At 42.8% G+C, this 22,084-nt stretch overlaps 2 protein-coding genes across 2 annotated transcripts in view; one reads left to right on the top strand and one right to left on the bottom strand.

Annotated features, from left to right (window-relative positions):
- Positions 1-2,077: 2,077 nt before the first annotated feature.
- Positions 2,078-20,420, bottom strand: LOC130406519 (14-3-3 protein epsilon). Its single transcript, XM_056612149.1, has 7 exons — positions 20,062-20,420; positions 19,906-19,980; positions 18,477-18,676; positions 12,647-12,753; positions 12,159-12,365; positions 8,808-8,944; positions 2,078-3,492 (listed from the first exon to the last, which is right to left on the bottom strand). Exons 1-7 carry the CDS (start codon positions 20,171-20,173, stop codon positions 3,440-3,442), a joined length of 891 nt encoding a protein of 296 aa, XP_056468124.1. The 5' UTR covers positions 20,174-20,420; the 3' UTR covers positions 2,078-3,439.
- The window catches only part of LOC130406507 (uncharacterized), a 31,368-nt gene continuing 18,300 nt past the window's right edge, over positions 9,017-22,084 (top strand). The window contains exon 1 of the mRNA XM_056612129.1: positions 9,017-9,319. The gene's annotated coding sequence lies outside the window, so the exon portion shown is untranslated. The remainder of the gene's footprint in view (positions 9,320-22,084) is intronic.

Below are 22,084 nucleotides of genomic sequence, written 5' to 3'. Positions count from 1 at the left end.
GCTTACATAAGGGTACCCAGCACTTTTCAAACCACACTCAAGCTTATGGTTAATGTCCCCACCACTTCTAAAAACAAACTGACGCCCTTGCCCACAACACAACCCAAATTGAATTATTATGGATTATTTTGGACAATGAATGAGGTATTAATACCAATACTCTTTGGCTGGGACGATGTCAACATTGGGTATATGGAGCAGAACATAGTGGGTCCAATGTTTTTTGTATGCATTTTATTTATTAGTAAGCTACATGGATAAGCCATCTTTCAGAACCTTTCATTACCTGCACTAAAGACAATTAAAGAGCGCACCCTCATTGTTTGATTGGTGTCGTAGGTGTTGTTGGTGCTGAGTTACCACTGAAATCAGTGGGTCAGTGGGTGGGATCGGTCGTCAAGATGGCGGCGCAAAGTTAGTGACGTCACGTGAACCAAACGTCGCAGGATACGTTCCTTTCTGGAGAAGTGAAGAGGGCGTCCTACTGAACGGAGGTAACCTATATTATGTTAAATGAAATGACCTAGTTCAAGTGAATTCCCCCCAAAGTATTGCAGGATAAAATAGAGCACAAATTAATGTTTGCAGATGTTCTAAAAAAAAATTCTGGCTATAATCTTTTTTTTCTCAGTGTTGCAAAACCTTTTTTACAAGGTGTTTTTCAAACAGACTTACAAGCCTTTGAAACTTTATTCAGGATTGAATTATGACAGGATACTGGCTCTGTCACACTAAATTTGTACCGGCTGCCAAATTTGTACCACCTGCCTGTCAGCAGATGATCGCGTCGTCCGTTGCCGGGCAGGTTTCAAAAAACATTCGCGCTCATGTTGCCAAAGACGAAATAACATAATACAGTTAACGGATCGCTAGATAACACTTGTTTTTACTTTATATTTGTATTGTATTTAATTGTTTGATCAAATTTAGCTAGTAAACTGAGTGTTTAAAGCGGGTTTCAAAAAACATTCGCGCTCATGTTGCCAAAGACGAAATAACATAATACAGAAAACGGATCTAGATAACACTTGTTTTTACTTTATATTTGTATTGTATTTAATTGTTTAATCAAATTTAGCAAGTAAACTGAGTGTTTAAAGCAAGTCAAGGACGAAATAGCATAATACAGATAACGGATCGCTAGATAGAAGGTTCGGGAATGTTCGTGGACCTTTCACGTCATTCGACGCGATAACGGACGAAGCGATCATCTGTTGCCAGGCAGATTTGGAGTGGATTACGTATGGATGACGCGCCCGGTACAAATTTGGCAGCCGGTAAAAAATTTGTGTGACAGCTCCATACTGGCTCCCCTTCACAGCTGGCGAAATCGAGCTGACTAACAAGCAGGCAATGTCTGAAAAACGGTCGTCTACCAAAATAAAAACATATATAATTACGCTGTGTGACAATTCAAAAGAGGTAGCTATTTGATCAATTTATCCCTAGATACCTTCACAGCTTGCAACGTCGAGCCAACAAACAGCAAGCAACTGGTTGTCTACCAAGATAAAAAATATATACAATTACGCTGTGAACATACAAATACATTTCAGGTCATGAATCATAAAGGGCCTCTGATAGAATATAGTTAAAATTTCAAAAGAGGTAGCTATTTAATCAACTTACCTCAGAAGTTACTCGGCGGCCAGCAATGGAAATTAATGATATCCAACGCCGTAGAACGGATGTTTGGAACTACGCAAGGCTGCATACCCCGGAAGTAGGCGGCAAAAAGCGTAGAACGGAGTCCAATGGAAGTGTCACCACTCCGTTATATCTATCACTCTGGTTGAAAGCATTTAAGTCAACATGTTGACTTATGCATTAATAGGTCCATGAGCTAACCCAGGCTTTGAGCGCAACATACCTTGCTAACCCACTAATCGAGGTTCGTAGTACAGGCCAGAGGCAAGTGTTATCCATCTCAGATAAGCCTCTATAAATATGTTCCCAGTTGCCATATGTGGCTTCCACTGCAACATATGTTGCATATATAGCAACAACTGTAGCTATCAAAGTCATTTAGAGGGTACATTGTATTTCTTAACCATTTGTAGCTAAAATTATTTCACTTTGAACGCTCAAATATTTAGTAGCCCTAAGGATTGCTAGGAATGTTACTTTGGGTCTTCTGTCATTACAGCACCAACAACTGGCCTTTATTTCCCTCCCACATGGCAAACACGACTATCCATCAAGATTTGAAAGAAACAAAACCATATTGTTTTTTAACGTTTAATTTAGATTGTTTAATGTTAATTCCATGCTGTTTCAGTAAGAACGGTACAGATCCCCCCCGTCTGTGGCTCCAGTCAGATATCCAGTAGTACAAATCAGCTCCAAGTTACACATAACCAAGCAAGAAGAGAAATTAAAATATACCATTGACAGGAAACTGCCCAGAGACAGATGGAGAAAAGCACCTCGTGAAGAGAAGGCTTCTAGTAAAAAGTAGGATGAAGCAAGAAAATCAGTATTTGTCATTTGCCTCAACATGCAAGCACTGACGGACAGGGTACTTTTACAGCTCTCCGTCGAGGAGCTAGGGGGCCAGATTGAGACGCGTCTTCCCATACAGGTGATCGTTTCTACTGTTTATTTTGTCCAATCTTAACCACCGCTAAGCTATCAGTCAGACCTCAAGGAAAGGATGTGTACACAGATACAGTATTTCAGCACAAAAGAATCCAAGGACGACTCCTGGAAAGAAAAATAACTACAATTGGAGGACGACGGTGTAAAGGTCATGGTTGTTCGCTTCTACATGGATATCGCAAATTTCGCCAACTGCCTCTGAAAAACTAAGTTACCAAAAAGGGCACTTAAAGTATTATATTTTATTCTGCCCATAAAAATAAAAAATAAAGTAAAATGATTTGCATTTGACATTTTCCTAAAAACAGATAAAAAGGCTCCCAAAACTAATAGTCAACATATCAGTAATAAAAGTTAATTTCTGCAATTACATTAAGAAAAAAATTCTCAATATATCCAGCAACTGATAAAAATATTGAGGAAAAACTCAAAGGGAAATAAAATAAAATCATACATAATGAAAACATAACATTTGTTAAATTCAGGGACTCTTTCTTTGTCTTTGCATTTCTCACATTGTATTTACTGTCTCAATTAAGTGGTACTTACTTCAACTGAATTAACGGGCTAACAAAAATAAAATATATGCAAAGAGGAGAAAAATAAGTGGGTCCGCTCCTTGGCCCTGTGAGACATGAAGCTACTGAGGTTTGATGGGACAGGGGAGGGAGAGAAAGAAATATCCAAAAGAAATTAGATTAGACGAGGAAGGAGGAGAGAGAGAGGACCGGGAATTTACACTTCCTCAGGGTGGGGCCTGGTTATAGAGGAGGAGGGGTGAAGGAGTGTGAGAAGGGGGTGAGGGTAGGGTCTCAAGTTGTTGGCTGTTGTTGGCATAGTCTCACTGGGCTTCGTCCTCAACGTCTTGCAATGCCTCTTTGTTCTGTTCTTCTCCTGCAGAGAGGGGACATAAAAAAAAAAATCAGCATCACTGCACACGGTAGGAAAACACAAAATGGGGCTCCTTCACAACAAACCGGTGTCTTCATGGAGAAGTCAACAGATGGAAGTTCACTCACACACTGTTGTGCTTCCGGCTTAGTGAGGAGGGAAGTGATTCCCATCCTGTACACGCACTCAGGCCTTGGATGTGTGATCCCAACCTACTGCTGCTCCAAGTGTTCAACAGGTGGACATCATGTGATTCGTTCAGAATGCACTAAGTCGACTTGGAAATCAACCAGCAAGTCTCTTCTCCTTCGGATTATAAAAACATATGCAACTCTATTTGCTATTTAAGCTCACGTGGCGAAGAATTGCTTGGCCGGGCAAGATTTGTGGTGAATAACCTGCCTCTTTGCAGATGGCAAAGAAAACTACCTTTCAGAAGAACCAAAGAGCAAAACCAGCACCTACCGGTGAGTCCTAACGACTAAGACAATAGTGTACCACTGATTGATTATACTCAAGTTCTCCAGCTCAGAAAAATGTCCTTGGAGGATGTAGGCAATAGGGATCGACCGATACAGGTTTTTTAGGGTCGATACGATAGCGATTTTTCTTCATCTGCCTTAGCCGATAACCGATACGCTGATACCACAATTTGACTTGGCTCAGCGAGTCACTCTGGGAACGAGCAATATACTGTATATTCTATATAGAATAGTGTATATTCTGGGCCTCCCCTGGCCCAGAACATTAATCAATCACATCGACGTATAAATATAGGCGGGCCAAAAGCGTTGCTGTTTTACCGACCAGATACGGCAAAAGTCTTATCTATTGGTTAGCTCCAATGATCTGGATACGTCACCCCTTGTATTCTTCTGATTGGTCATAGTGTTATCCAATGTGTGTTATCCAGTGATATTTTCAAATGCATGCTTGTTGCCGCCCCTCGAGTTGGGCCATTTTCATTGCTCGTTGCCAGACCCTACAGCTTTCTAGATGTGGGTCTGGATTTCCAGGCTAAGCCTCCCTCAAATTACATCATAAAAATGACACAATGATAACAAATGTTACAATGTCTCAATAAAAAAATATTAACATTAATTGAACCGTCTGTAAATCACGGCAAATAAATTGTAAAAAGACACCATGTGAAGTTATATTTTTGAAGTGTCTAGTTCACCGTCATGCAGGCTGTGTTCAGTAAAATAAATAAATAATTGGCGATCCGTTTTCGGCGCATGTAGGTCTATCTGCCCAAGCCCACGTTGAAATAATTTTGATGTTGAATGTTGATGGCGCAGTTGTTGAAATAAACAGTTTGATTTCATACAAATCACAATGACAAACCTGTGTCATTGTGTGTGGGTGTACCCGAGGTGCGTGCGTGCGTGGGGGGTTCTTGATTGAGCGATTTTAGAAAAACTAGCTGTGCGAACCCAGCTCACGACACTATTTCAATAACCCCTGTCTGGGAATTCAGAAATGCAAATGCCATAACCAAGTGTATTGGTGTTTTCATTGCTGCTGATCTACGGCCATTCTCCGTTGTTGACAGACAAGCAGTTTTTTTTAAATTGTCCACTTAATTATGAACCGTACCATACCGTGACTTAAAAACCGAGGTACGTACCGAACCTTGACTTTGTGTACTGTTACACCCCTAGGGTTCATGTGTACAGTTTTACATTTTAATAAAATAAGCGGTATATAATAAGACAGGTGGTGTTTCTTTGATTTGTTTAAATATTGTTCTTTATGTCTTAAATGTTTGGATTAAACCTGCACTACTGTAAATGTTCCTGACAAATAAGCTGTTAATATGCTTAACCCTTGTTCCTTTGATGTTAAAAGTTGCACTTTTGATAATATATAAATAAATAACACTTACACTTTTTTAAACTATTTCAGTTAGCGTAGGCCTATCAGTACTTTCTGAACATATTCAACACTCTTAAAAATACCACGAAAATACCGAAAACCAGGATAATTATGGTCACAATAACCGTGAGGTTAAATTTTCATAGTGTTACATCCCTACAACAATGATTGATATTTCACAAATAAATGCTTTTGTTTAGGCATTCAACACGCAGAACCCATGTGAATTAACCAGACCAAGAGCGACCAACATAAAGGTCTAAAGAAACTCGTATCTCTGTAAGTCATAGTGGAAAGTGTCATGCCAAAATCCATCTCCATCGCTAAATATGTAACCTCTTCATTGCATCAACTGACAACCTTCGTCTAGGTGCTGGCTGTATATCTAGGTACAGACTCGATTAACCTTGAGGAATATAACTCTGGGGTTGGGGGGGCTTAAAGGAGCATTTCACCGGTGGAGGCATGAATATGTATTGAAATTGGGTCCTATATGTAGTCGAATAATAAAATAAAATTCTAATTTGGTGCCGTCTTGACCGAGAAAAGGCAGAAAGTGACTTTTTGGCGCTTGTGGATTGAAGACAACAACTCCCACCATGCACAGCTTCGCTGGCGGCCACTCCCGCTGATCATCTCCGCCTATCGGACACCTCCTTGTTCCATCTACTAATGGAACAAATCAGCGTGGAGCTTGACCCGACGTCACTGGCAGAGAGTAGTGACGCTTGCACAGAAGCATACGGCCGACATCTTTCTTTATTCTGGGTGGAAATAGTAACATAGTTACGCCATTAAATGCGTTTATGTAAACATTTTTAACGAGAAATGTGCATTATACTTTCATCATGTTCGCTCGTTGAATGTGAAGGTTGTTTGGTTTGATAGTTATGACGAAGAGGGAACGCTCCATTCACTTGCATGGACAGCGTCTCCGGTTGCTAAGCAACCTCAACGTCTTGGCGGACTATCTGCTGAACAACACTACGAATGCTGGAAACACACCAGACACACCATGTGAAGTTATTTAACCCGATTATTGTTATTTATATCAGAGATTATTTAATCTAACCCGATCTAAACTCTATCATGCACCCAAACATTGCGGCGTTTGGGTTTCCTACCTCGGACTCCTAAATCCAGCGCAGCCACAGGCGCGTTGGCGCGTTGAACCATTTTTGTGACACACAATGATCAAGCGTCAAGTTAGGCACGTTACACGCGTTTGGTGTGGCCGTAGCATTATGCGGTTTCACCCAAAAAATCGGCTTCGTGTGGACGGGGCCAAGAAGGCGAACATCACGTCACCAAGTCACCAAGACAGCGCCAGGCGACTTACGCCACTATCTGCCAATGGATCGTGGATGCCTGGGCTGATATAACAGTCTCAACTGTGGTCCAAGCTTTCACGAAGGCAGGAATAATCACTGAACTGCCAGGCAACAGCAGCGACACTGACTCGAATAATGACGAGAGGGATCCGGGCATGTTGGATGCCGTACTCGCCCAACTGTTCAATTCGGACACAAGAATTCGAGGGATTCGTAGACGGGGAATGAACTGAAAAGTGAGCTTATTGTTAAGAGATATTGATATTGATCAGATATTGATGAGATATTGTTAATATGCACATTAACGTTTGAACATCGTTACCATGGGAGTGACCGGAGTTGTCAGAACGCTTAATAAAGTTTGACTTTATCTGACTGTTTTGTTGACATTCCCTTTAGCACAGCTCGGTCTAGTCGATGCATAACACAACCCCAGTCAAACGTTTGACTGCAGTATCTTCTATTCTATGCACCTTATAATCCGGTGCGCCCTATATATGAAAACAGTTCTAAAATAGGCCATTCATTAAAGGTGCGCCTTATAATCTGGTGTGCCTTATAATGCGGAAAATACGGTGGTCCTCGTTTGTATTTCTTTCGAAATGGTGAACTTTTGCATGGAGCCATCTTCTATGTCAGATCCAGTACCCTCCGCCAATGTACTTCAGTTTTATCAACAGCCTCTGTTATCTTAGCTTCAGACGCTGTGGATGTTAGTTTCTGCTGGTGAAGTCCCACCCACTGGCACTGCTCTAATAGGTCTGTAGCGTCAGTGGGTCCCACCCCCCTCTAGGGGGTGGGACCCACTAGTGCCCACTAGTGGTTGTAGTCTTACGAGAATCATCCCCTCTTACACTTCCTATTTTCTTGTACGCATAAATCGTCATATTGCGTCATTGAAAACAGGAAGTGTTGGAGATCGATACGGATCTCTCCAGTCTCTCCAGAAAATAAGGGAATGATGCTAGACCAATCAAAAATATGCGGGGGGTTCTAAAAATACAAAGCTTATGTGAAATGGGTGAAGTTGCCCTTTAAGGAAATGCATGCAGGTGTAGGCTCTAGTTAAATAGGAAATAGTTTTTCTCCAGGACGGTTCATTAGCCAAGACGATGAGCTCTCTCCCTCTCTCTCTCCTCTTTTCCAAAATGAGGCTTCAGGGAAGAAAGGCGAGGAGGAGAAAGGGCTTCACAGACTCCTTTGTACTGCTTTACAACAGGACACACAAGCCACTGCAAACACTAGGAACAGTTTTCTTTTGGGGTGGAGTGGCGTTGACTCAGCAGTATCCGTGAGCTGGGGGAGAAGAGCCCGAGGCTAATGCCGCTTTTCCACCGCACATGTAGCTCGACTCGACACGACACGACTCGACACGACTCGACACGGTAGCAGCGCGGGTGCTTTTCCACCGCAAATAGTACCTCAGGGACGTGGGCGGGGTCGTCTGCGCGAAAGGGCCGTGACGTATTTTTGTACGCGACGCAAACAACACCTACGTAACCCACACATGGACAGAACCCACATAACAACAATGGAGAACATCGATGCGATGGTATTCGTGTTCGTATTATTAGCTGGCATGTTGAAGAAGTGGAATATGTTGGCTGCGGCGCTACTATGGCTGTTCTATCGTTACCAGCATGGTTGCCATGTCGCTCTCGTGACTTCGTCACACTCTCTGGCCAATCAGTGGCCGGCCGTCTGCCGACGTCACCTTTTAGCATCGGCTCAGCCGCTTGGAACCTAGAGCGAGGCGGTACTAGAAAAAGCAGCCACTTGAGGTACTAGATCGCGGTGGAAACGCAAAAAAGGCGAGCTGAGTCGAGTCGAGTCGTGTCGAGCTGGTACCATGCAGTGGAAAAGCGGCATAAAGGACCGCACCATCTATCAATTTAATCTGTTCATTTTGAAAAACGCTGCAAGAATTTACTTTTTTGCTTGTTGGGAAAGGATATGTTAAACTGAGAAAGTCTGCAGGTGATTTTGCATTTATTTGAACACTAAACAAAAAGTAATTTAAGGTTTTGGATCTGCCAAAATTAAACCCTTATCAAGACCAATGTGTTTCATACGTCATTATTTTACTCAGTCTTAGATCAACAGACTCACCGTCCCCCTGCATGTCTGAAGTCCATAGTGTCAGGTTGTCGCGTAACAACTGCATGATAAGCGTGGAGTCCTTATAGCTCTCTTCACTCAGCGTGTCCAGCTCTGCGATTGCGTCATCGAACGCAGCCTTCGCCAACCTGTGTGAACAAATAGACATGAGTCACAGCATTGGCTCCTAAGGGCACATTGTAACATTCTGACGACGAGGATGACCATCCGGGGTCGTTCAGCCCATCTGTGTACATTGATTATTTATCGGTCTTCCTTACCACTAAATGTCGACCGACCGTGAGTCGATTGGAATAAGTTAAACATTTAAATATACACGCAGCAAACAATGTATTCGTGGCAGCAAACCCATATTTAAATAGCTGCATCGTCTACAAATTGGTATGCGACTTGACTATGCCCACAAAGGTTAAACTTCCTGGATACTACTACTAGTGTTATCCGCCACTCCGATGGAGCTTCAGCCAACACCAAACACAGACTGGTTCATACTATGCATAAAGGTAAGCAGCCCTGGACACCACTGTTGACATTAAAACCACCACTATTAACATTAACAGTTCCAATGCCGGTCCATACATTCACACAGGACACTAAAATACACATTACGATTTTCTCCATTTATTGGTTATAACCGTGAACTAGAATACAATTGCTTGCTTTTAAATAAAGTTCTGCCAGTTTAACTTGCTGGTTGTTGTCAGGCATGAAAACGGGTCAGGCGTGAAAAAGGTGAGAAGGATATTATCCCTCTAGGGGGGTCCGGGGTATCCTCCCCCTAATTTTTTTAATATTCTGTTCGAGCCTGCATGAGAGTTCAATGTTGTCATTAGCTGTTATGTCTGTCTGACCAATCGCAGTTCAAGGCCGACCTGGGCTGTACCACTTCGGGAGGGGGCGCTCAGTTACTCCCCTCTAGACAAAATCGAATTGGTTGCGACATTGACCCGGCGCCCCCCCGAATCATTAACGGGCCACAGGGAATTCTCCCAACTCTCCCGATTACCACTCTGCGTGTGCGTGCGTGCGTGCCTGTGTGTGTGTGCAGGCGTTATTCAACTGCCTGGTAAACATGTAGGCCTACGGTAATATTCATACTGGTTTAAATAATGCATTTGATAGTAGGCTATTTCCCATCGTTGCTGAGCAAGAGTTTTGTTCGAAAGTTCAGTGATAGAAAACAAATAATAGCCCGGGCTATTGACGTTTTACTCACTGTAATGCACCTACCCGATGTCAAGTGGACCGGGTTGAATTCAATGCGGATCTCTTTTATATCCATCTTACCAAAGATATTTTGGTACTGTCCTTCTCAACACTCTGATCTCACTAAAAGGCTAGCAGCACGAAACAGCAATATCAACGAGATGCGCTATGCATAGAGAAGAAAGAATACCGACGTTAAATTTACAACATTTTGCAACAAATTATTCTAAATCTGCCCATACATGGACACGGCAGAATTTTGCGGTTTTCACTCGCTACAAAGTTGCATCCGTGGCTGCTGGTAATTCAATCACAAAGAAGTAAACTCTACGGGGCTATTTTCAGCATTATGATGTTTTTTTTACGGCACAGCGATCCGGGGCTATTCCCAAAAGATCCGGGGCTATAGCCTCGAATGCCCAGGTCTAACAACGCGCCTGCTCGCGCATTCAAAGTTCTCCGTCGGGATGTCGGATACGCATTGCAATTCTCCGCCCGATCGAACTTATATGTTGACAATATATTTGTAAATAGTTTTTTAAATAAACTTCCAAAGCTTTAAAAATCCTATTTGGTATTTTATTGGTCCTGTGCAAAGTAAACAACGTACAAAGTAAATAAGGTCCAAAGTCAAACCGAGTAGCGTTTCCGGAAATGATTTTGTTAGAGGACCAATCACAGCCCTTAACGTCTCTGTTGCGTCGACTGATAGTTAAAAAATATTGGATACGCACGTAAACTACGGAGAGGTTCTCCGACAGGATCTCCGTGTCTAAGTACAGCACTTTACGGAGGAATATAAACTGGCCGGCCTCTGAACCTACACCCCCCCCCCCCCCTAAATATTTTTTCACGGAGGTCACCTATTTTGGTTTCAAAACTGCGAATTTCGCCGAAAGGTGAGTGATTTTCATGCCTGTGTTGTAACTAGGGATCGACCGATTTTCGGCCGGGCCGATAATCTCCTAGTAACATTACTGTGAGCCCATTAACGTTATTGAAACATAAGCGGCAGCTCTGCTCGCTCGCAGTCCGTTAATCACTCGAAACAATGTTGCTGATAATATCGATATGGATATAGTCTGTGAAAGTAGAAGTCTGTGTGTGAGGGAGAGAGTAAAAACCTAATAAACTCAATTCAGTCCAGTTTTATTGCAGGGAAGCATGTTAAGCGGTGGTTATACTTCTACAACTGCGTAATGCGCTATCCAACTGCGTAACCACGGAGCCCCTCGAACCCTTAGGGGCTTTAAGGTGCAGGCTGATTAGCTTTTAGCGTAACGTTAGCCCAGCGGCCCGCTTTCTCCTTCTGTGTGTGCGTGTGCGTGCCACATGAGAAACTGACAGCCAAGCACCGTCTGTCTGAGAGAAAACTGTCTGGCAATAATGGCTGTTTAACTAGGGAACTATTTATTTATATAAATTTCAGTTGTAAAAGATTAACATTTCAGTTCAGTTCAGGAACATTTTAGGGAGCCATTGATTTGTTTAAATTGTGTTATGTTGCAAATCTGATAAGCTGTTGTGTTTATTAAACATATGCTTAGAGGCATTTAAATGAAGTTAATTGTTAACGCCAATATTTTCCCCTTTTCTGTAAATTAATATCGGCTCCAAATATCGGTTATCGGCCCCCTTTACTACTAATAATCGGTATCGGTCCCAAAAAAACATATCGGTCTATCTCTAGTTGTAACCAATTCAGAGCCATGTTGTGGCTATGGTTTACAGGCCTGTGCTATGGCTGAAGGGTTTGAGCTAGTGCTGCCCACCATCACATCTTACAAAATATACATTTTATTTTCTTTAAAGGGGTTTCTTATATTTAAAGTGGGTATATCGCTGCCCTTTGGCTGTCTTTGCTAGCTATAATCTGATTTTCAGATTGGGGGAATTGGACCAAAACGGCCCAAGCAGGTAACCCATGCAATACCATGCGTTTTACCCATAGAGGGTAATTTGAGTCCATATTTAAATCTTATCCTAGGTTTTAAAAACGAGAGTTGGACCAAGATTAATCCATAGCACATGTCATGTAACCCACTACATGACTTTCCATTTAAATAAGGATTTTTCTCTAAAACTCCAGGCTAACCCTAGCAGCAGATATGGACCAGAAGCAGGGGAGGGGCTTACCTGCACGCACGGTCCGGCGAGTTGAGGATCTCGTAGTAGAAGACAGAGAAGTTGAGGGCTAGGCCGAGCCGGATGGGGTGTGTGGGCGGCAGCTCCGTCATGGCGATGTCGCTTGCCGCTTTGTACGCCACGAGGCTGTTCTCCGCTGCCTCTTTTCGGTCGTTGCCGGTGGCAAACTCGGCCAGGTACCTGTGATAGTCCCCCTTCCTGGAGAACAGCGCAATGTTGATGGTTGAAACAATGAGTTGAGCAGCTTATTAGTTGATCGATAGAAATGTCAACGTTGCTTACAGCTTAAAAAATATATATATTAGGTTGATTTCAGTGTTTCAGAGCATAATTTTCTTTTTGACATAAGAGAAAATACATGATACATAGAACAATTAAACAACAAAAACAGTTATTGTAGCTGGAACACAATGGACACATTACTTTGTGTGTAACTGGAAATTCCCAGTGGTTAAAAGTTCAACACGCAGATCTCTTACATTTTGTAGTAGAAGACTTTGGATTCTCCTGTGGTAGCAGCAGGAATAAGGTGCTTGTCCAGTACATCCAGAATTTCGATACAGATGGACTTCAGCTCGTCCTCAACCTGGCATCACAAATCATACACACTTAATATCAGTCACAGAAATGGCACTCATAACACTCAACTCATTGTCAAAACACCCTCTAACAATTCAAACCAGATCTGTGGTTTTGGCTTGAGTGTGAGCAATGGCGTGAGCAATGGCGTGGTCGTGGTAGAGAAATAAAAAAATGGGTCCCAGAGACAAATGTTGTCGAGAGAAGTAAGTGTTACAGCACATTAAATCTCTGAATGACATTAGCTCATTGACTGCATTCCAATGGCCTCTCCCATCAATCTGACACTCTGTGGCCTCTCCCACATTGATAGTCGGCTCTTATTTCCAGAGAGAGCTAGCCAACTATGACTCACATTTCTGTCTGGGACTGCTATTGAACGCAAGATGTAACGTCATGAGTATCAATAGAAGCTTGTATAGCTGTTATCCAGCTCATTTATATAATCTGGAAGGCAAGATTAATTATCTTTAACACAGCACAGTAATTATGGGATGCAAGGAAGACCATCTTTGGTATTTCGTGGAGACCGTTGTCCAATACACATTGTATGCCTGGACTAGGGCTGCACGATATGGGCAAAATATTTTTTGGTTGAATGGCGATATACGATATATATATCGATATTTTCTATAGAGTGGGATAGATGGTTTTTTTGTAAGTTAAAAGCCACATGTGAGATGATGCAAGCACTTTTATTAAAACATAGGTCAGGGTTAGTTACTGCAACATGTGATTATGTATCGTTATTTTCAACTAGGGCTTTGACTTTGTGATTCGAATATAATTAGAATATCAAAAAATAAATTAAAATTCGAAACGAATATTAGGCAGCCCTTAATATTCAAACCTGTTATGGGCAGGCCAAGAGGGAGAGACGTCGGAGAACCCCACGCAGTCTATTCATAATATTGTAATGACCACGGAAGAGGCAGTGAATGAAGTATTGATTAGACAGCGATTTATTAGAAACATAATAAACCGTTGGAACACGCAAGACCGGTAACCATAGCAACGCCGGTAAACAAACCTTGCAAAGCCCAATCCAGGGCTGAATCCGAATACTCATACTTATAGTATGCATTTTGTAGTACGCCACAAATATAGCGCGTCCAAATGCTCAGTGTGCATTGTGTAGTACGGAAAACGTTTCCGAATACGTACTACCGCCACAGTATACAACGGTAGGTCACTACGTTACCAGACTACGAGTCTGATAACGAAGAAGAGATGGCTGACCCGACACTACCAACAGCGGCTTAGAAAGACGTCATAGAAAGCGGCGAAAAACGAGACATTAAAAAGAGTAAAAGAGTAAAAAAGTAAAGTAAGTAATTAAGTAAAAAGAGACATTTTTAATTTAATAGCAACGATGACAAGACGGAAAACAGGTAACTTATCAAGGTAATTTTGCCGGCATCTGAGAAGCGTTCAGAGGCGTTCTACGCATAGCTGTAGACCGTTCTAGGCGTTCTACACATAGCTGTAGACCGTCAAGTAGTAGACACTGAACATAAATAGTATGTACTAAGTATTCGGATTCAGCCCAGGTATTACTGAAGGCATTTAACGGTCAAAATAATATTAATAAATATTCTAATATATTCGAATATTAATATTAATAAACAAACGAACTTCGAATATGATTTTTGGGCAAAAGTCAAAGCCCTATTTTCAACAGAATTGAATGAACAACAAAGGGAACCGTTTTCATTTTCTTAACAAGCATCACCTGTGCAAAACAATATAAAGCTGTAGGTTACACACATTAGCTACCATTAAGAGCATTGGCATCGTCGCATTGTCCTGCGTACTACGTTGAGGGTTTCAGTGCGCTGTAACTTTAATCCCCCGCCCCCTCCCTTCTCCGTTCCATTTGGGAACATGTTTGATTTCATTTCGTTTGTTTCTTATATTTTAATTAATTAAGAGCGCCCCCAACACATTTGCCGCCTTAGGCAATCGCCTAGGTCACCTTTGCCGGGATCCGGCCCTGGTTTCGGGGCAGGAGAAACTGTCGCGGCCGGTGATGCAGCCGCACAGCCACAGAGTTTTACGCATTCCTCATACTGCACTTTGTGCCGCTGCTGTAAATGGTGGAACAGATTTGTCGTGCTTCCACTTTTAGCCGCAACGTTTTTGCTACACTCTCTACAGATGACCTGCAGCTGCTGCTCATTAGTTTTTTTAAACCCGAGCTATTTCCATATTATGGAGCCGTTGTTTCTCCTCTTTGAAACAATTTCGTCTCCCGCCGCCGTCTCGTTTTCTTTACGGGTATCCTCCATGATTGTTGTGTTGTGAGGGGGCGACGGGGGCGGGAATGAGGCGTCTTTGCACACGGCACATTCGGAAAGACAGTGGGAGGGGGAGGGGTCGCGCTCACAGTCACCAATGCAAACACAGACGCTTGAGGCGGAAACTGACCATTTTAACGCATATATCGATATAAACTATATTGTCAAATCTTGCATCCCCTTGGAATTTATATCGATATATCGTACATAGCCGATATATCCTGCAGCCCTAGCCTGGACACATTACAAGTGAAAGACTTCACTTGAGTCACTTGAGATAAAACGATACAAATCAAATACAGTGTATAAATTATCCCAAAATGGGTTCCTATTAGGTTATAAAACTAATAAAACACTATGAGTCAAGATATTAGAAAACATGTTAGGTTTAGGTTCTGATATATTTCTTGAAGCCATCTCTACCCATGACAGTTACATCAAGGTAGCACTGGAGCGCATGGAAGACAGTAGTGGTGCAACGGGTTACCCGTGATCCGTACGGATTAGGGCCCGACCGATATTGATTTTTGAGTGCCGATGCCGATTATTTTCAGAGAAAAATTACGATTACGATTTAATCGGCCGATTAAAAAAAAAAAAAAAAAGCATATAAAACGTAGTTTTTGATACCTTAAATATACTTTAAACACTTTTGACGAATATGTGAATTGAATGCAGAACCTTTGAGTGTTTTAGAATACATTTACAGTCAAAAATTAGTGTAATTTAAAATGTAAAATAAATAACTGACTCCCAATGTGCTGCGCTCGTGAGCAGTGACTAACACGTGCGTGCTGAGCAGTATGGTCTCACCGTTAGAGTCTACAGTATAACAAATTAACATGGCCTGGGACCTAAAGAAAAACAGGCACAACATGCTCAAACAACGCGTCTTGTGTACATTGGTGAGGTGAGCGCGCAGCTGCCTGAGCGAGCGTGCTTTCATGTTGTACGGTAAAATTCAATCTCCTCTTTTTTACTCCAGCTAAAGTTGTTAGCTAGCTAGGCGAGTAGGAGCGCAATCTGCAGGATACTAAGCGCAATAACATTTAAAAAATAATAATAATAATAAAAAATATATTAAAATCGGTTGTAATCGGCGTCTTTTTGGCAGATGTCGATTATTTTCAAAAAGGCTATAATCGGCCGATTAAATCGGCAGGCCGAAGAATCGGTCGGGCCCTAGTACAGATCAGCCCTCACAGTTCGGGACGCAAGTGATCCATGGATCGGCTGATAAGAAAAAAGAAGGGTTTTCTGTTCACGTTAACAGCGCATGTTTAAAAGGACAATTCCAGGTATTTAGCACATCGAGCCCCCTTTCTGGTTTGTCTAGGATGAAATATAGTGGTTGACACACCGAAATGTTGACTATTGGTCCTGTCTCGGGTATTTGGCTAATTTCGAAACGCCCCTGCCTGCTTCAGAATGGCTGGCTTTGGGCATTCACAAACTAGTCCTTAAAACAACCCTAAACATTTGTTTTCCGAAATGTGCAACTCACGAGTGGTTAGTGGTGTTCGTTGATGTTCCTCAACAAGTAATGTAGCGAAATACAGTTTCTGTCTTGTTTAATTTGGCATTTTGTAAATCCCATTGATAACGGAAACCGGACCAGGAGCGGAAATGGGCTGTTTAGTTTGTTTGGTTGTAGTCTTTTTCGCTCGGTTCTCCGTATCAAAAGTAGGGCTAGAACCGAGCGAAAAGACTACAACCAACCCCCCTTTCCATTTCCGGTAAACGAGCAACAAGCCTTCAAACAGAAATCAATGGATTTACAAAATGCCAAATTAAACACAACAGAATGTTGACTGATACTTGATGAAAAAAAAAAAAGATGAGGATGTCTGCATTGGCTGGGCTCTAAACTCTCCCCAGTGCAGACATCCTGAATTTAAAGTTGTTAATCCAGGTCTGCGGTGCTTCCTTTGGACACAGGTTTATCTTTTATTATTTACTATCCATCTCAAAAAGAAGAAGGAATAATGCCTCAGATTGCACTTTATTTTGTTTTTATTTTATGTGGACAAAAGCATTTTTTTATATATATGTACTATGCTTAAAGGAAGCAGGATTATTACCAAATGTTTCACTTTATTTTTTTTTACACATTTGAAGATTTTATTTAAAGTCACATTTGTCTTGTTCAGGGCTCCAGACTTATTTTTTTCACTAGGAGCACTGTGGCCCCTAACTGAAAATTGTAGGGGCGCAACCAGAAATTTTAGGGGCACACACCGTTAATCAACATGCCAACCAAATATTCACATTTCTACAAATTTTCTCTGTATTACTAATTAACTAACTAACTATTTTGATAATAGATGCAGAAATTACAATGTGCCGTTTCAAATTCAGTGTCACATTTTATTGTGATTCTCATCTACCCCAACGGTTTCCAGGTTTGCGCATGCATCCGTTCGACAAGTACTGAAGCGACAGTTTCACAGGAGTGCGCCCGCTTGTCGTGCCGCTTGACAGGACGCTGAGCCTCCTCTCCGCCCGCTCGCCTCTCCATTGAGAATGCATTATCAGGCCCGACAAACGCCTCCCGTGTGAAAAGCCCTTTATGGTAGCTGAAGCAGAGTCCTGCACTGGTTCGGGTGACCCGCACAATTTGGATGAAACGAGTCGGGTCGGACGCCTGAACAGCGCGGGTCGGGCGCGGGTTTTGCGATTGCGAGCGAGACTTCACCGGTGCTGGATATGTTAATCAGGAGCGGAAGAGTCAACTAAAACCGTCAACAGTGGATGATGTGCTTTTTTTGCACAACAATCTAAAGCACCAAGCCAAACACCAGATAGTGTAATGCCCATCTAATGTTTCTAATTTTCCATCGGGTGCGGGTCGGGTGTCGATATCAATTTATAGCGGGTCTGGTCGGGCTACTGTCGGAACAGAGGTCGGTGCGGTTTGAAGTATTGCGGGTAGGGGGTTTGTAAAATAAGACCCGTGCAGGACTGACTTGCACTGGCACACTAGCCGAAGGTCGGAAGAACGATTCAATAGTTTGCTTGCTCATTGTAAATGCACGTGGCACGTTGTGAAATCTTTCTCCTTCGCACAAACTTTTATGCACGCTCGATAATCTCTAGGACCCTCCCCCTCGACACATTAGCCACTTACAGTGGCCATTCCCTATCTTTCTTACACTCATTGGCCTGCTAAAGATTCCGGAATCATTGACGCACCCCGTCCACGTTTAACATGTAAAAAAAAAAAAGGGCAAATTTGGTGATGGGAAATTCGGTCGCACAACTTTTTTTGTTGTTGATCCGAAAATGAGCCGACCCGGGCCTCAAAAACCGTAACACGATCTGAACCGTGAGTTTTGTGATCCATTGCACCCCTAGAAGACAGACAGCACTAATAGCTCTCGTTAGCATGTTATTAATGGAACAAACACACTGAGCACAGATGGGGCCACGTTACCGTTTTCCTGTATTCCCGAATCATCTTGAGCTTGTCTTCCCCGCCCTTGCTCTCCTCCCTCTGTTCGATGCTGCTGATTATCCTCCAGGATGCTCGCCGCGCTCCGATCACGTTCTTGTATGCCACCGATAGCAGGTTCCTCTCCTCCACCGTCAGCTCCACATCCATCCCCGCCACCAGCTTCATGGACTCCACCATCTCTGTTGGGAGGTGGGGCATACGACAAGACATGTATCAAGCTCATAAGGCCATGCATTTGTACAGAAACATAAACTTGTGAAATATTTTAGGTACAATAGACAGGGGTCAGAAACGAGATAGCCGCCAAACAAAAGGAGGTAAATTGTGGCTAAAAAAGACTCAAGTAATATCAACGTTTTATAAGATTTGCATTGCTTTAGAAACGTTAACCGGTGCTGAGCCATACCAAGAGTCAGATGTATAACAAAAGGTTAAATCACTTGTCTGTTGAAAGAGCACATACCTGGGCTGCCCACATTTTCTGAGAGAGGGTGTTTTGATTGGCTAAAACCTTGCAACTGGTGTGTTGCAAAATGTTTTAATACAACACAAAAATACTTCTCCCCAATGCTGTGACTCTGGGGTAATTGCACATTATTCAAGCATGTGCAAAATATTAAAGTCCGCCTATTGTGTATAGTAATCGTAAGCACGTCACACATGCATCGCCATAAATACACCCTGGGGGGCAAACCCCACCAATGACTCATAGGCACTATCAGACAACGTTACCGGGCAACACGCCCTGTAACAGTAGTTACCGTCCATCTAAAAACAGCCCGGCGAGGCCCCTGCTGGCACCAGGGTCTGGCGGTACTGGACCGGCCCCAGAGGAGGGTCGTTCTCCCGGGTAGATCCGTATATGTGGGCTGTAGGGGAACACCCCAGTGAACAGCTGCCCTCCCTCCCACCGCTCTCCCGTAGCACACAGGCTACTAATCAGCTAACAGCGGCTGATCTCATTAATAACGCTACAGTGTGACATTTGCATTTATTTTCATTAAATCGGCGTTAGCCTGAAATTACATAAGTTTACCGCAAGCTTATCTTAAGAGTGCCCACCAGTGGGTCAAAAACACTTAAGTTTTTCGGGCAAGCCTGGTGCAGGGAGCGAGAGTCTGACAGCTCACCGACCATCCGCCATTTTGTGTTAGCCGCTAACGTTAGCCAGTGTCGATAAATGAGGACCGCTCTACGACGTCTATCAAAGAATATAAAATATGTAATTGGTGCTGCACGTGAATCACACATCGGACAGCTGTCGAACCACGCCCATCAGCGGGGTGATTGAACACCGCTTGTCCGTCGACTATGTCCGACAGTCAGTTAGCGTAGCATGTTGCTATCCAGAGCTAACACCGCACTCCCAGGTCGAACCCGTCCCCCGCAGAGCCTCCCAGCGTCTTACCGTCGTACCGCTCCGCCTGCTCGGCAAGCTTAGCCTGGTACACCAAGTCCTCCCGGTCACCCATGGTGTTAGGATCTGTATGTGGTAGAGCGAGCTTTTAAAACGGACAAATGTTGAAAAAGCACGTCGGTATGAGTTGTCAGCGGTTCCTAATACCAATGGTTGGTAGAGAGTCGTTCCGCCCCACCGGCAGCACTGGGATGGAGTAAAGATGGCGCCCTGTTTCATCCGGGCACTGGGATGGAGCAAAGATGGCCCCCTGTTCCATCCGGGCACCGGTATCGGGTGAATATGGCGCCCTGTTCCATCAGGCAATGGGATAGAGTGAAGATGGCGCTGTGGTCCGTTGATGTAAAACTAAATTAATCCTTTGTGGTCTCGTGCTAGGTATGACTCGGAGTGGTAAATGTTCAACAACGTGGTTTATTCTAACAGAGACACAAGGTAAACGGGCTTGCGTTCTGGAGGTAAACAAACAGTTCTATGGAGTGGCGAAGTCACGCCCTTTCCGGTAGGGCTCATGGGACCTATGAGATCGAAAAATATGAATGGGTGTCAATGGAGAGAAAATAATTATTTTCTGGTCCCAGTCTTTATATGCCCTGGATAACACATGTTTGTGGATTTAAATGATAATTTTTCATGCAAAGAGTTCGACCGTTTATTGTGCATTTGTTCAGATAAAGGCTGTAGAGAAAACACAACGAGAAAGACTAAACGGCTCGTATGTGACGTCACGCTCCCTGCGACTGGCGTGGAGAAGACCGACAATCTTCCCATCGGCATAACTGAAACTCTGCACGTGCCCCGACTTATAATGGTTTTCACCTCTTTCGATGATTTTTTCCTCCCCTTGGAAAAAGCGGTGAAGTGGGGCAGAGAGATCGCCATCCTTGTGCCGAGTTCCAAGGGCGGGTGTGGTGACGTATATCATATGCGTCGAGAGCAGCGAAGAGCAGTAGTTCACAAAGCGGCCTCACATAAAACCTAAAATTATCAAACTTGTTCACGAACATTTTTAGTTTTCTTTGCATGAAAAATTATCATTTAAATCCACAAACAACATATGTGTAATCCAGGGCATATAAAGACTGGGACCAGAAAATAATTATTTTCTCTCCATTGACACCCATTCATATTTTTCGATCTCATAGGTCCCATGAGCTCTACCGGAAGGGGCGTGACTTCGCCACTCCATTGGGAGTGGGCGAAACGGTAAATAGGCCACGCCTACATGTTCTAATTTACCCAGGTAAACCTTTGGTCTCTTGGCTTAAACGGAAATGGCAAAGTGGCCATGTTTGTAGTCTTAAACTTATCATTAAACCCTTATTAAAACCGTGTTGTCAATTATGTGGTGAAGAAACTGTGGATAGCTTAAAATATGACAACAGAAATAGTGATCATAATGATGTCAATTATTTCAAACTTAATTAGAAGCATAGTTTATGTGTTACGACTAGATTGTTAGTGTGTGTGTGTGTGTGTGTGTGTGTGTGTGTGTGTGTGTGTGTGTGTGTGTGTGTGTGTGTGTGTGTGTGTGTGTGTGTGTGTGTGTGTGTGCGCTGAAATAAGGGGAGCTGTCACGTTAAAATTGTACCGGGGGCGAAAATTGTACCGGCCTACGTCATCGTTTGTTTACATCCTGACAACCTGCCCGGCAACAGACGACACGATGCAGAAAACATGTTTCCAAACGACGAAATAACATAATACAGATACCGGATCGCTATCTGTATTATGATAGATAGCGATAACACTTGTTTTTACTTTATATTTGTATTGTATTTAATTGTTTAATCGAAACAATAAAAAAATTTGCCCGCAAAACGGGCGATCGCGTCAAATGACAAATGTTTTGCCCGCGAAACGGGCGATCGCGTCAAATGACGTAGGAGGGTTCTTGAAACATAATACAGATAACGGATCGCTAGATAACACTTGTTTTTACTTTATATTTGTATTGTATTGAATTGTTTAATTGAATTTAGCTAGTAAACTGAGTGTTTTAAGCAGGTTTCATAGTCTAGAATGTTCAAGAACCTTCCTACGTGATTTGACGCGTCATTCGACACGATCGCCCGTATCGTGGGCAAATTTTTTTATTGTTTCGATTAAACAATTAAATATATTACAAATATAAAGTAAAAACAAGTGTTATCGCTATCTATCATAATAC

Source organism: Gadus chalcogrammus, chromosome 16, assembly GCF_026213295.1.
Source record: "Gadus chalcogrammus isolate NIFS_2021 chromosome 16, NIFS_Gcha_1.0, whole genome shotgun sequence".
Lineage (NCBI taxonomy): Eukaryota > Metazoa > Chordata > Actinopteri > Gadiformes > Gadidae > Gadus > Gadus chalcogrammus.
The sequence above is the reverse complement of the archived record's forward strand: the minus strand, read 5'-3'. Positions and strand labels throughout refer to the sequence as shown.